Genomic DNA, 15,539 nt, shown 5'->3' with positions numbered 1-15,539 from the left:
GGAAAAAAATGAGCGGGGCGGGGAGAGAGCCATTCATAGCTCTATCCTGGCACCTGGCAGCGCTGGAGCTGCCAGCCTATCCTGCCAAGTAGGCACTCCTGGAGAGAAGAGCAGTCAGTCCGGGCCGCCCACGCCCAGGCCCCTGAGACCACTGAAAAGTCGGTCTCCCAAGCCACAGCCGGCGTCGTCACCCAGCCCGGGAAGGGAGGGACAGCCCTTCCGGGCAACCCTGACTCCAATCCTCCAGAGCGCCTCTGAACATGAGGGTCCAGGCGGCCTCTCCCCTCCCGTTACCATTGGCAACACTGGCCTGCTCACAAAGTCGGCGTGGCGTGGATAGGCGGGACTTCCGGCCCTGGAAGCAGTGCGCATGCGGCGGTCAGCCGGTTACACTGCACTTCCTGTCGCGTGATTTTGAGGACCAATAAAAGTGCATCACTTCGGGTCACGTGCCTCCGTTCCCATTAGCAACCGGAGGCTTCTAAACAAGTTGCCCTGCCTCCGCATCTTCTGCGGCCCAACCACCCTCGGCGACCCCAGCTTGGCGGGGCTCGGCCTGGCCTCTCCCGCTCCTCTGGGCTGCGACTGCCGCCGCCGCCATGGTGAGTAGCCGGCCGGGAGCCACAGCGCGCGGAAGAGATGCCGAGATGGGGCCGAGGGAGGGCGTGGCTGCAGCCGGGCTAAGCCCGCTCCTGGGCCTCCCGGCCGGCCCCCAAAATTCCGTTAACCTCGGCCGTAGCCCCTCCGGCGTAGTAGCAGCCTCTGTCCCCGGCGTCGTGACATTCCTCGCTCCCGTCTGGGCCGGCCGGCCCAAGTCTCACCTTGAAGGTGGCTGGTGGAGGGAGCTGGAGGGAACGGCCGCCTGCAGAAGGCGCAGGGCAGGATTTTTCATTCTGTTGCTAAAATTCCCCAAGTTTGTGTTTTTTTTTTACACACACACCCTTTCGCAGCATGAAAAGTTATGTATTATAACGAGTTGTGGAGGGAGAACATGATGGAATCCGGCTTTCGGATGTGAGAGCGACTTTAAGAGTCCACACCATCCACTTTACAGCCCAAGAAACTTGGGTGATCCTTCTTTTATTTTGACCTGTTCAGAAAAGACCAGCTGTCCCGTATGCTAAAACATATCCATTCATCTTTCCAGCGGATATAGAATGTCCGCTTAAATAGCAGCCCTACTTAGAACAGTGCACAGTGTTCAGAAAAAGGGCTGAAACCAGAGTTTCAGGGGCACCATTGAAATGGGCCACTGAAATACATCAGCAGTGAAATAAATGTAACATTGTGGGTCAGCTGTACTCAAATGTAAAACAAAAAATTTACAAATAAATAAAAGCTCCCAGGTGATCATAATAATAAAGAAAAGCTGCTGGTGAGCTTTACAAAAGCAATTTGAGTAGGTATGGGTTTAAAGACTAGGGGATAGCATGGGGATAGCAAGGGTAGAAAGGGTGTGGAGAAATGCAAGGGTAGCTAGAGGGATTCTCAGGTTTGAGGTTTTTTTGGGGGGGGGTTAAGCATGAATAAGGTTTATGTATATAGTCTTCCCTATAGTCTGAAGGAAGAAGAAACCTGTAGAATGTTGAGAGGGGAGAATACTTGGTTAATCAAGTTCTCCAGGAATTTGAAAGAGAACCGATTAAGGCCTGATGAAGTGACCTTCGAAAGGAGGAACGCCTTGAAGTTCATTTGTTGGCACGCGTTTTGTCGGCACATGTCTGTTGCTTGGGATGCACTGTGCTGGGGATGGGGGTACCTCAGGGAACCAGATGGGCAAGGTCCTAGCCTTTAGAGACGTATGTCCTAAGGAAATCGAGACTGCAGAGAGAAGGTGTGTGGATGCAGAAAAGCCACCGCGAGCGACTTGGGAGCGGAAGGAGATCATGGCTGATTGTTGGCCCTTGGTGTTGGAGGCATCCCAGCCCTGTGTGTCGATAGTGACAAGCCTGAAAAAGAGGCTTGGAAGTTAAACCTTAGTCTCCCATAGGAAGGCTATGATATATGATAGATCATTATTCTTAAAATAAAGATCATTCCTGACTCATTTAGTCTCTGCATTAGATGTTCAATTATATGATGTCCTTTTCTTTTCAGCATACTATAAAATGAAAAAGAACTTCATTGATCTCTAGCTCATAGTTGTCAAGCTCTTATCTGGTTTAAAATAAAGACCCAATTAATTACTATTTCAAAACCAAATTCATTTTTTAAAGCTGTATGAGCTAAGGTAAGGTTAAGTTGGTGTAGTAGATATCCAAAAAACCAGTGGCTTAAAGAATACAGAAGTATATTTCTCTCACTTAACAGCCATCTCACTACTCGTCTGAGGTCTGTAGGTCAGCGCTGCTCCACAAAATCAGTCAGGGATACAGGTCCCTTTCATCCTGCTGTCCACCCAGCCCCTCCAGAGAAATAGGTGTGACAAAGACATGCCCACATCATAAGGCTCAGGCTTTGGAGATGGCCCATGTCTCTTCTGCTCACATCCATTACTGAGCAGTAGTCATGTGGCCACACCTGGCTGCAGGTGGGGCTGGGAAGTATCATCTAGTTGGGCAGCCTTTTACCCAGGAGGAAGGGAAGAACAGAATTTGGTGGACATCTAGCAATCGCTACACCTGGATATCTTATATATTTTCATTGTTGGTTCCTTCGTCAGATCTTCAAGACTAACAATTGCGTCTCTCTCTTTTAGGCAGAGTTGGGCCTAAATGAGCACCATCAAAATGAAGTAATCAATTACATGCGTTTTGCTCGTTCAAAAAGAGGCCTGAGACTCAAAACTGTAGATTCCTGCTTCCAAGACCTCAAGGAGAGCAGGTATCAGAGGACTCTAAGGAAAGCCGGGGGGAAACATGGATCCTTTCTGGGAGCCATAGTGGGGACGCTGTAGGAGAGGCCATACAAACCGTTGCTGGGATTATCGTGATCAGTTATTCACTGAGAGTAGCTACACCACGCCTTGTGGATATGTGAAATTCAAGAAATTGGATTGTGGTGGGAGGAATCTATTACCAAACATACACATATGATAATTATGAGATTGCAAAGTTTCAGAAGAGCCATCAGGAAGTAGTGAAACGCATGTAGGTTAAGGATTGGCTTGCTGTATTAAAGATCCCAGAACTTCAATTACCTGAGTTATTAATTAAAGGATTAGAGCCATAAGGCATGACAATTAGCAAGAGAACCCCTACATAGTTCACAGTGAAGAATTAGAAGGGGGAAAAACAGCAGAAAACCATGAAAAACCATAACGAGCAGAAATTGTTAGTGGATGATAACTGGTTTCGTTGAACCAGTCCTGGAATAAAGTCCGTAGAAAATGCATACTGATCTAGAGAAAAATAGGGGAACCAAAGAAAGAAAAGGACTAAGCAATAAAGAGACATCAGATTACTTGGGGGTCAGCCGCTGGCACAGTTAAATGTCAGGTGAGGTGGAAATGCACAAGGCCTCCACGTGAGCACTGAGTGCCGTAAAGCCATGCATGGCACCCGGGAGCAGACATCATCAGCTGTAGAGGGGAGGGGAGGGGCCGTTTTACTGTCAAACTGCCCTTGAAAGTAGGAGCCCTGCACAGATGCTCGGGATTCAGCTATTGGGCATGTTGCTGAGATTGCTGGAAATGATTGTGGGGCTGAGTCACTCCCCTGCGGGACCAGGGGCACACCACCTCCACCCTCTGAACCTGCATTCCCATCTGTAAAGTGAGGGGATTGAAGAGGATGGCTCTGAAGTGCCCTCCCGACCCAAACATTTTCTGTGGGAGAGTGGGTTTAATGCTACTGATGATGATGATGAATGGTCAGTGCTCAGAGGAGCTTTATTTTTTTAAATTCAGTTAACATATTGTATTACTAGTTTCAGAGGTAGAGGTCAGTGATTCATCAGCTGCATATGACACCCAATGCTCATTACATCTCGAGCCTTCCTTGATGCCCATCACCCAGTTACCCCTTCCCCCGCCCCCCAGCAACCTTGTTTGTTTCCTACAGTTAAGAGTCTCTTATGGTTTGTCTCTGTCTCTGATTCCATCTTATTTTATTTTTTCCTCTCTTTCCCTATGATCCTCTGTTTTGTTTCTTAAATTCCACACATGAGTGAAATCATATGGTGATTGTCTTTGTCAGAGGAGCTTTAACTAAGATAAGTCAGTTTCTTTTTCATTTGGGCCTCAATGCTAAGAGAAGCAACATATAATGACCATTGATTTTCTTATAGTCATTTACTCTCATGTGAAGAGTTCATACAATTATTGAAATGCTAAACAAATAATAGAAAGAAAGGAGAAATAACACCTTCCAGGTGACTTTTGAAACTACTAAATGTGATAAGACTAATTTTAGTGGAGATTAAAGTAAAAAAAATTTTTTAACTGAAAAACTAAAGAAGAAAAGTAAATGTTTGGGGGACTGTTTGTGAGCACATACCTTGTGTTAGAGGATGTGCGCACCCACTGTGTGATCATTTTAGTAGACCTCAAAAATTACCCGGGCTTAGAAAAAAATGAACTGAGCTTAAATTATTTTTAGTATGTTTTATTAAGAAAGAAGATAGTTCCCAGAGAGATTTTCACTATAACCCTTGAACGCTTCAGATGACGTGAATGTGGGTTTCTGAGTTTTGTTGTATTTCTTAAATGGTTTGGGTTGTTTCTCCTGAAGGCTGGGCCTGTGGTTGTTTTTCAGGTTGGTGGAGGAGACCTTCACCGTAGACGAGGTCTCTGAGGTCCTGAGTGGGCTGCAGGCTGTGGTCTACAGCGAAGTGGAGTCTGAGCTCATCAACACGGCCCACACCAACGTGCTGCTTCTGCGGCAGCTTTTCTCACAGGCCGAGAAGTGGTACCTCAAGCTACAGACCGATATCTCTGAACTTGAAAACAGGTACTCAACGTTCGTACCTGCAGTTAGGACAAGAGAGGCCCAGGCATGATCTCAAAAGTTAGCGAATGCCTTTGCCACTTCTTTTCTTAAGACTGGGGGGTGAGAAAGTCTGGGGAGAGCTGCAGCAACGCGTCTGGTCACCGAGTGATCTCTTAGGTGCAGGATGCTGGAATATTCCAGTTTGGTCCATGTGGTTTGGGTTCCAGGCCATTAGTAACTAAGTATCATTTTGGATATGGTGACTTGCACTGTCCTCCCTGCCATGTTGTAGTAGATCGGTACCAGTGATTGTATTCTGTGGGTGTGGTCCAGATCTAAACGAACATTTTTTTTTCGTATTTGTTTTTATCTTCAAGAGAATTATTAGAACAAGTTGCAGAATTTGAAAAAGCAGAGTTTACATCTTCAAATAAAAAGGTAATTTTTAGTCATTCTAAGTCCGTATCTTAATAGCCGGTGTTTAAAATCCTCAAGTTGCCCAGAGCATTCAGAGGTTAAAGTGAAAACCATCAAGGAAGAGCATTCAATTCAAGAGCAGACTTCAAAGATTGCCTCATATTTTCAGGCAAAAAAAGAAACTCTTTAAAAGGAACCATGAAAAACTGCTTCTGTTTCCTCTCGCTCACTCGTACATGCTCTCTCTCTCTCTCTCTCTCTCTCTCTCTCACACACACACACACACACACACACACACACACACACACACAGAATCCCCGCAATCCATCCCATTCCCTGCCATATAAACTCTTCACCCAGATGATGCTCAGCACGGCTGTCCATCCTGGCCCTGTCTCTCCCGCTGCATGACCTTGAACGGGTTGCCTGAGAAAGCCGAGCCTTGTTTGCCACATCTGTCAAATGGAGACAGTCCTCGCAGTGACTAGTGACCTGCTTCTCTTTTCAATCATTCTCTTTATTTGCAGTGACCACGTAATACGGCATCGTGCAGATGCACCGCAAATGCTCCCTGGTGTCCAGGCGAGAAAAATGGTGCTGAAAAGAGTTCACGAACATACACATACAAAACAATTTCCCAGTTATTCCTTTGGAATGTATTTCTGGCTAAGACATTTCCGGGTCAGAGGGCATGCATTCCCCCATTTTTAACACGTATTGCTAATGCCAGAGTATCTGCGCCCAGTCACTCCTCGCCCATGGTGTAGCCACACTAGGACCGTTTTCCCCGACTCGGGTTCATGCGGAAGTCTCTTTCAGCCCCCACGTGTTAAAATTTCTGTCCCTAGAGGCCAGCATCTGTATCTGCTCTGGCTTCAGGCACCTTCCCTCCTGCCTTTCCTCCCTCCTTTCCCTTCCATCTGAATTTATTTAAAAGGATATGGGGAGGATGGGTTCACTTGCGTCTCTAATCTGTTTGGGGCACCACGGGCCAGGCACTGTCCTCGTCACTGGGGCGTAGCAGAGAACCAAACCTACAAAAACCCCCACCCCGTGGAGCTGGCATCCCCGTGGATATGATTTTACAGTGTTTTCCACTTAGAAAGTGCAGGTGTTGAGTGATTACATGTGGTTTCTTCTGCGGTGATTTTGGTTTGGTTTCTTTCTTTTGTATCAGCCCATCATAGATACCATGAAGCCAAAACTTGCTCCACTTAACGAAGGTGGAACCACGGAACTCCTGAACAAGGTAATGTCCTCGTGGCGAGACAGGCAGACCCTCTGACTCAGCCCTCTCTTGGCCTGCACAGCTGGAGGGCGGAAAACCTGAGGTAGGAGGCAGTGGATTCAGGCTTTGGTCCGCTGAGGGTAATTAGTCAATTGTAGTTGGTCTACTTCATGGTTCCCGTGGGCCAGAAGAGGGCACTCACCTTCCAGAAAGTCTGAAGCAACTCTTAACTGCATCTTTTCATGGTGACATGAAGGGTATGGCATTTTGGACAATGTTTATTGATGGACATTTGAAGTTCATGATCTACAATAGCAATGATGGGGTTTTTTATTAGGAGGTTTATAAAAATTAACTACCAATATACAAATATTTTTCACGACTTCTGTATTCTCAACATTGTGCTAGATGTTAGTAGATAAAAAGCAATGTAATACTTAGTCTTTTGTCCTCAAAAACCTTATAATCTCATTGAGAGGGGAGAATTAATCTTCTGGAAACGGGAGAATGCTAATCTGCATGTGCCCAGGTGGCCGAGAAAACATAGTTCCACCTGGGTGCGAGCGGTTGAGGACAGACTTTGGGGGAAGGTGGTCCCTGAGCTGGGCTGAAGGCTAAAGACAGATGAAGTTGTCAGAGGGAAGAAAGGGGGCATGGCAGACAGGGCAATGGCATGGGCAGCAGTGAGAGGCAGAAGGAAGGCTGGCGTGATTTGGCACGGAGTGCTGTGCTCTCTGACTGGGCTGATGTGTGTGTTGGAGCGCAGGGAGGAAGAGGACTGGGCTCACAGCTGACTCTCATGATGGAGCTGCTTGGAGCAAAGGCCCGTGTCCTCAGCTCAGACAGAAGCATCTAGAGGCTTGGTCATACAGCATGGCACTGATAGAGGCCATGTTTTAGGATAAGTACAGGTGGTGTGCTGTGTCAGCCGGGACAAGACCCAAGAGTGGCAGGATCAGCTAGGTGAGAGGGGGCACGGGAGGGCTGAGGACAGAGGCCTGAAGGGAGCCTGAGAGACTGGGAAAGAGGCTTAGAGCACAGGAGACTCACAGGTGTGGAGGCCAGTGGGCTGGGCGGGACAAGGATAGCGCCAGCAACCAGGGCACACAGGTACTCAAGCTGTTCTATGATTTAAATTTAATTTTGCAATTAAATTTTTAAGGGCAACACTTTTAAGTATTAAAAATACCGTAGCTAAAATAATAAACCTTGAATTTACTCACAAAGGAAATTTCCAGACTTCAGGAAGAGAACGAGAAATTGAAGTCAAGGCTGAAGACCATTGAAATGCAGGTAACTGAGAAATACTTTGACAAAATTATTGAAAGCGTTGCCTACAGACTGAATACTGAATGTGTTTTGCTTAAATCTGCTTATAGGCAACCCATGCATTAGATGAGAAGTCAAAGCTAGAAAGAGCACTGCAGGATTTACAGCTCGACCAAGGAAATCAAAAGGTGAGAGAAGTTTTGAATATAGTCGATAATACTGTAATAGTTTTGTGACCATGGGGATCCCTTTGTATGGCACAGAAATACTGAGTCTCTGTGATGGACACCTGAAAATGATAGGGCATTGCATGTTAATTATACTTTAATTTTTAAAAAAAGGCAGAATAAGTTTCAGCTGTCTTTTTCACCTTTTTCAAATAGAATAAAGGTATAAACTTAAGTGTTGGGGCGCCTGGGTGGTTCAGTTGGTTGGGCGTCTGACTCTTGATCTCGCTCAGGTCTTGATCTCAGGGTCTTGAGTTCGAACCCTGCATTGGGCTCCGTGTTGGGCTGCACAAGGGCATGGAGCTACTTTAAGAAGTCGTCTTAGTTACTGTTCATTTTGACCCACCCCTGCCACTCCCTGAGAGGGACGCCACTATTGTCCTGCCTTGGGACACCCCTGTCCAGGAAAGGCTGGGGTGGGGGACGTCGCTGGGGCAGGTACACAGCTCACAGGCTTCCCACGTCCCCAGAGCCCACTAGCACACAGATATTCTGAAGTTTATTTTTTTTTAAGTTCTTCTCCCTTTTACCTTGACATTCCCATTACAATGAGGGGAAAGGAAGAAAGGAGGAATTTTTAGTTCATTGGATGTGTATTCGGTTTTATTATACAGAACTTATTATTAGTTAAGTCGGCCTTCGGTAAGTATGACAAGATAGAATGAATTTATGGGGTCTGCATCCTCACATCCACCTGCATCTGGTGGTACTCGGTACGATGCGCTGAAATGCCTGGCTCTCCAGGCCTGTCTGAGCGGGCCACCGAGTACCGCTCCCGCTGCGGGACGTTCTCACGTGCTCAGTTCTGTGTCCTGGGGCCTTCCCGTCGGCGCCAGATGCTGGAACAGACTTCCTGTCAGCCAGACCATGTGAGCGGATTTGCAGGGCGGCCCTGGCTTTTCTCATGTCTGCTAAACAGTCCCCAGACTTACTTCGTTAGACTTCTATTGTTACACTTTTTTTTTAAGATTTTATTTGTTTATTTGACAGAGAGAGACACAGCAAGAGAGGGAACACAAGCTGGGGGAGTGGGAGAGGGAGAAGCAGGCTTCCCGCTGAGCAGGGAGCCCGACGTGGGGCTCGATCCCAGGACCCCGGGATCATGACCTGAGCCGAAGGCAGACGCTTAACGACTGAGCCACCCAGGCGCCCCTGATGAATTTGTTTTAAAAGCCATTTTGGACTTTGTTCCAATTTTACTTTTCAGATTTTGGCAAAAGCAAAAGGTGTACGTGCTTTCACTAGCTGCAATGAAGTAAAATCTTTTCAAAAGACTAGATTTCAAAAATGAGTGAGGAATTTTGTTGGTAGTACTGCTTTATCTTTATATTTAGCAAATATATAGACCATTTTCCTGTTGAGTAGTACAACTTTTTTCTATTACAAATGTATCCAGTCAAAAACAAGATCCAGCTGCTTTTATCATGCCAACACAGTGTGCGAACGTGCATATCGCATTTATACAAAAAAAAACCCCGTAAAATCTTATAAATTTAGCAAGCCATATAATCAGTAAGCATTGATTAGGCTCTCATATCTTAATGTAAATAATGATTAAGACATATGTCTATTAAATTTTTGATATAAACTCTGTTAGGTTTACTATTTTTCCATCTGTATCATTCAAAAGTCTTCACCAGGGTTGTTTTTTTTTAACCTGACTTTTCAAGAACGGAACTTGTTTGCCATCCCTACCCAGGGACACACAACCTTGTCAGATTTAGGATCTCACCTCTCTCCTGTTCCTCTTTGGAATTCCAGCAATTCATAAATGATATTTTACATGTCTGGAGATGAGTGACTACTGAGCGTTGCCATGTGCAGGACACGGGGCACGGGGACTGAGGGTGAGCTGGGCGCGCCGGCGACCCTCTAGGAGCGGGAGCTTACCCAGGCTGGCGGGGGTGGGGAGGTGCGGTGGGGGCAACATGCACACGCACAACATTTGCTTTCATGTCATGATGCTGAATCACTGTTGTAAAACAGTCACCAGTTAGGATGTCAACGTGAAATTATGTCAGTGCATGTATCTTTCATAGGATTTTATAAAAGCCCAAGACTTGAATGACTTGGAAAACACAGTTGCTGCTTTGAAGAGTGAGTTTCAGAAGACACTTAATGACAAGACAGAAAACCAGAAGTCCCTGGAAGAGAATCTGGCGACAGCCAAGCATGACCTACTCAGGGTTCAGGAGCAGCTGAGCATGGCTGAAAAGGTCAGATTTGTCTGTGTGAGGAACACATTGGGGGCCAGCCGCAGATTTTCCTTTTCCTCAGTGTATTGGCCAATACACGTTAGAAATTTATCATTTCTGGGCATTGAGATCCTTCTGTCTTTGGCACTAAGATATCTATGGTAATAAAAATTCGCCACTCCTTCCTATGGAATGGTCAAAGACTCCTCCACGGATAGCTTACGTGAGCTGCCCTGCCCCCCCCCATGTTGCCCATCCCTCCCACAGCCCCACAGGGAAGGTGACTTCTCTTTAAAGGATTCTATCCCTTGTTCTTAATTTCTATGAAATACGTAGAGAACCATGTTCTTCAGTTTAGGGATTAGACTCTTAAGCATACGGGAGCTAAAATGTAACTGAACAAAAAAATCCTCTTCCTAGAATACTGGTACCACTTTGGGATTTGGGGGAAAGTCATGCTTATTTCACCTGAGAATTAGTTTACTATTTCAAACAGATTTCTCGTTGTACTTAGTTACATGCTGACAATATTACTGTTTTCTGGACTTCTCCTTCGAAGGAATGTATTTTTAAAATTTGCATAGTCTTAATTTTATATAAGTAAATTTTAAAAAGAAATTAGAAAATAATATAAATGGAGTATTAGTAAAATTAGAGCAAAAATATACATGTTTATGAGATGTGTTACTTCTTCACTGTTTTGTAGTAACAGACTGATATTTTTCACTGTGCAGGAATTAGAGAAGAAATTCCAACAAACAGCAGCTTATCGAAACATGAAAGAGATTCTCACCAGGAAGAATGACCAAATCAAAGACCTGAGGAGAAGACTGGCCAAGTAAGCCTGGCTGATCCTGTGCGGCTCTTGGATTTGTCTCACCGCCGATTGACGTGTGTTCTTCACTAAATCTCAGTTTGTGTCCAGAGAGGTCAGGCCAGGGGGTGCTTGCTGTCATTTAGTCCAGAAGGCTGCGTCTGAGGAGAGCAGAGGGGCTTTGGCTGGGTCTTGTCCATACTGTCTGCAAGGGCTTCAGTGTAGGTTCAGCCAGGACTTTAGAGAGAGAGAGAGAGAGAGAGAGAGAGACACACACAGCTACACTAGACTACCCTTGGCAATGGATTCCTTTAAGCAGGATAGCAGAAAGGAAACCCAGCAAGCTAACAGGGCACCCTTGGGCCTTTCTCCTCAGGAGTGTCCTCAGGAGCCTAAGACCTGGTCATCCTGTGCCCTCCCTCAGTGACAATTTAGGTGGTAGAGAATGCGGTCCCTGCAGATGGGCGCCATCGGAGGACCGGGTCTCTAACCGCGTGCTGCCCCGGGAGCAGGAGGGCCGGTGCCGTTACCCGAACTCAGGGTACAGCGCGGGGAGTCTGCGGTGGGCCCACCAGTAGTCACGGCTCAGCCCCCAGGCCTCCCGGCCCACGTGTGCTCTGCTCCTCGGGCTCATTTCGGTCCTCCGCGGTTTGGTCTGGAAACTCAGCTGCCATTTTACCTTTATCAGGGCTCCAGGGGAACAGAGCGAGGAAGTAAATCCCAGATCCAGTTCGTCTGTAGAGAGGGGGCTTTGTTAACCTTGTCCTCACGTGGTCCTATCAGCGCTTTGTGTCCATCCGACAACCCGGATAATTATACAGAGTTTCTGCTGTCCTAAGCTGTCATGGGTCTAAATGCCAGATCCAGAGAGTTGGAGTCCGAAGGTGTCCTCACGCTTCGCTGGTCCTTTGTCCTTTGTCCCCCTGTTGGGGGAGCCCCCTCATAGTGCCGTGACTGTCGTTGACTTCCACCCCAGTAGTGATTCTGCATTACTGGGGTAGTCACTGGAGAGCTGGCAGGTGAACTCCCTGGGTAACAGAGACAGCAACGAAAAGTATCATGATGTTATTTGTGGTCTTAACGGAATTCTTATCTCTTTCCAGGTATGAACCTGAAGATTAAATCCCGAAGATTTCTTCTGGAAGCTGCCACCACGTGGAAGTACAAGCTGTTTCGCACCTCAGGCATGTATTTTGAAGCAGTCTGTTACATTCCCTCTCTTTATTTTTCTAATATATAGACTTTGCTTCTAATATTTAGAACGAGACTTCCTGTTTCAGTTACCTAATTGAGAAGAGGGGAACCTACTGACCGACTCTGGCCAGTCGTCCCAGACTCCTCTGAGCGCGCCTGAGTCTTAGTTCTGATGCAGTGAGAATTCTCTCTTAGTAAAGAAGAGACGTTTAGAGTGGGAAGAAGAGTCTTAGCCTTTTGCATTAGTATAAAGAGTATACTGTTTCAGTAAATGTTAAAGCTAGCATCGTCTGTTCTTGTGCATTCCCTGGGGTAAAAATAAAAACAGTTATTAAAGATAGTTATTACAAATAAACCTTATTTTTCAAAATCAAATTCATTTTCTCTATTTCATTATAAAATATGAATGCATTGAAAATGTGCCTACCAACTTTTATAGGTAGCATTTTTATCAATTATAAGGAAAATTAATAGAAACACGAGGATTCGATTAACTTCCGTCTCTCTAGCTAAATGCTGTAATTATCAGAGGACGTGCAGACATTTTTTGCAACCCGACTTACCATGAATCTGGATCACTGATGGAGAAGTCAGATCCATCCTGTACTTCTACAGTTGAGAAAGTATCCGGACCCAGAATAAATATAATCTTTATACTTCAGTTTTCCAGAATATTCTCTTAAATTATACTTTTAAAATGACTTATATTCAACATAAAATCAGTTACCAGACCCACCCAAGATTCAACTTTGATCATAGTTTATTTGTATGCATCTACAGTAACTGCATTTTCAAGGGGTTCTGATTATATTTCCATTGGTTCTGCTTTTTTCTTGAGTGATTTTGGATAAATCATTAGAAATGAGGCCTCAGTCTCCACAGTCATGTAATGCAACGATTTGCCATAAAGGTAAATAAAATAAGGTCCACAAAGCAGCAATGCATCAGAAAGAAAGGACTGACTTTTCTCACGTTATTTAGAAAGTAATTGTTCGCATTTCCAGAAGCCGAGTGTCACACCCTAAGTGAGTGCTGTCTGCTGAGAGAGGCCATCCCACTTGGACAAATGAAGATTTTATTCACTAAGAAGAGTTTACTGATCAGATGATAAGGCTCGTTATTATTTTTATTCAAGCTTTTAATATTAGCCTTGAATTTGCTATTTTTCTTGGAGGCTTTATGTTAAAATATCAAAGGAAGAAATGATAAAGGGTAAGATAAACAACCTCCCCTGAAGAGGACACAGAAGGCAGTCTTAAAAAGATGAATGGATTAGAGAAGGGAGGGAAAATCCAACAGGCCAGCATTTATTGCATATTCTTTCCCCACCTCCCCCTCACCGTTCAGGTCACTCATCAATCTCTCTTCCTTCTAGAACTTTTACCCACATAGTTCTTTAGCCCCAAATTGATAGTCTCTCCAAAAATCTATCCCATTACTTAAGGACCAGGACATTCTATGTAATTCAGAAACAGAACATGCTAGTAGATCCGTCAGAGACCATTTAATCATTCCTTCCCTGCATCTTTCTGAATGTGATGCCCACGGGGGAGGAAGAGGTGTTGAGAAACCTATATTGCTAAGTAAAATTTCAACTTGTTTTTTGGTAGCAACTTTGAAATATTCTGTATAGTGTGTTCCAGTCCGATAATAAATTCAAAAGTATTTCTGAAACCTTAAAACCTAACTGTGCCCCATGTGAAGATACATACGACATTCTTTGACATAAATCAACGTGATGATTCTGTCACATCTAAATACCTTGTGCTCTGCTTTTGCCCAGTGTCGGGCTCCCTGCTCAGTGGGTGTGGGTGTGTGTGTGTGTGTGTGTGTGTGTATGTTTAACTCATGCCTTTAGCAAAATGAAGTTCTAAATGTTTAGTTTTTGCATATTTACCTAGTTTTAAGATTTATCTCACTTGACTGAGAAAGCAAGCCTTTCTGGTCTATATATTTTGGGTTCCTAAGAGCATTGGCTCAAGCCTTGCTTAACTTTCCCGTGTACTAAGCCGTCTAGATGGTAGATCTACCGTCTTCCTGTGTGCTAAGCCGTCTACACGGTATATTCCTGGCTGTCATGATGCAGCTTTGGTTTAACTTAAAAATTCAAGGCTCCTGCTAAGTTATGACTCAGACCTTTGGTTGACAAAAGTAAGTATAAAGGGTTTTTAAATTAATAATAAAAACCCTTTATACTTACTTTTGTCAACCAAAGGTCTGAGTCATAAAAACCCTTTATACTTAACTTTTGTCAACCAAAGGTCTGAGTCATAACTTAGCAGGCATGAGCCTTGAATTAGCAGGCATGAGCCATAACTTAGCAGGCATGAGCCCGGGCATGAGCCACTTACTAGACCCAAGCATTCAGGGGGTGTCTGGGGTATCAAGGCTCTTGAGGGCATCTGCCCAGATGCCCATCTCACATCTCAGAGTCCCCGCCCTTCCTAATCAGAGCCTGGCTTGAGCCACGGGGACTTACCCATTTAAGCATTCATTTTTTCCTCACTATGTGGTATGTTCTGAGTCTCTGTTAACTGTCTAATGATCATCCACTTGCGTCTTATAAGACTATTAGGAAGATATTGCTCTACATTCAGTTGAATGTGTAATTCTGTTTCATAAGACCTCTGCTATTTGTTATTTCCATTCGATGAATGAAACAGTCCATGGAGATGCTTATATTTTTAAATGCTAGGTGCTGTTAGATAGAGTGGATCACACACATTTGGCATTAATGATTTCCTTGGCTTATGTGTAAATGCTTATTATATTCTAAAGCTTTGCCATTAGAAGTTCGAGACCTGATTCCTCTCGTGTAAGCAAGTCTTTTAAAAATAAAAGACAAGGGGCACCTGTGGCTCAGTCGTTAAGCGTCTGCCTTCGGCTCAGGTCATGATCCCGGGGTCCTGGGATCGAGCCCCGCATCGGGCTCCCTGCTCGGCGGGAAGCCTGCTTCTCTCTCTCCCACCCCCCCCACCACTTGTGTTCCTGATCTCGCTGTGTATCTCTCTGTCAAATAAATAAATAAAATCTTTTAAAAAATAGGAAATAAATAAAAATAAAAGACAAAATAGTATTTAGACAATACTATTTTTTAAAAGATTTTATTTATTTGAGAGAGAGAGCACGAGCTGAGGGGAGGGTCAGAGGGCGAGGAAGAAACAGACTCCCTGCTGAGCAGGGAGCCCGATCTGGGCTTGATCCCAGGACCCCAAGATCATGACCTGAGCCAAAGGAAGACGCTTAACCAACTGAGCCACCCAGAAGCCCCTAGATAATACTATTTAAACAACAATTTTTAATACCACACAGAAAAAAAAGTTGGAG

General features: G+C 45.0%; 1 protein-coding gene across 1 annotated transcript; it reads left to right on the top strand.

Moving 5' to 3' along the window:
* Positions 1-448: 448 nt before the first annotated feature.
* Positions 449-12,578, top strand: LZTFL1 (leucine zipper transcription factor like 1). Its single transcript, XM_032412581.1, has 10 exons — positions 449-602; positions 2,699-2,823; positions 4,695-4,889; positions 5,246-5,306; positions 6,463-6,534; positions 7,741-7,806; positions 7,893-7,970; positions 10,049-10,225; positions 10,939-11,042; positions 12,122-12,578. The coding sequence occupies exons 1-10, from the start codon at positions 600-602 to the stop codon at positions 12,138-12,140; spliced, it is 900 nt and encodes a 299-aa protein (XP_032268472.1). The 5' UTR covers positions 449-599; the 3' UTR covers positions 12,141-12,578.
* Positions 12,579-15,539: the final 2,961 nt, after the last annotated feature.

Source organism: Phoca vitulina, unplaced genomic scaffold, assembly GCF_004348235.1.
Source record: "Phoca vitulina isolate PV1807 unplaced genomic scaffold, GSC_HSeal_1.0 scaffold13, whole genome shotgun sequence".
In the NCBI taxonomy this organism is placed as follows: Eukaryota; Metazoa; Chordata; class Mammalia; order Carnivora; family Phocidae; genus Phoca; species Phoca vitulina.
This window is presented reverse-complemented; position numbering and strand designations above follow the sequence as displayed.

Excerpts from the sequence above, each read along its gene's own strand:
- LZTFL1 (XM_032412581.1), top strand. Across the intron at positions 5,307-6,462 it reads TTACATCTTCAAATAAAAAG|CCCATCATAGATACCATGAA; the intron begins GTAATTTTTAGT and ends CTTTTGTATCAG. Across the intron at positions 7,807-7,892 it reads TGAAGACCATTGAAATGCAG|GCAACCCATGCATTAGATGA; the intron begins GTAACTGAGAAA and ends ATCTGCTTATAG.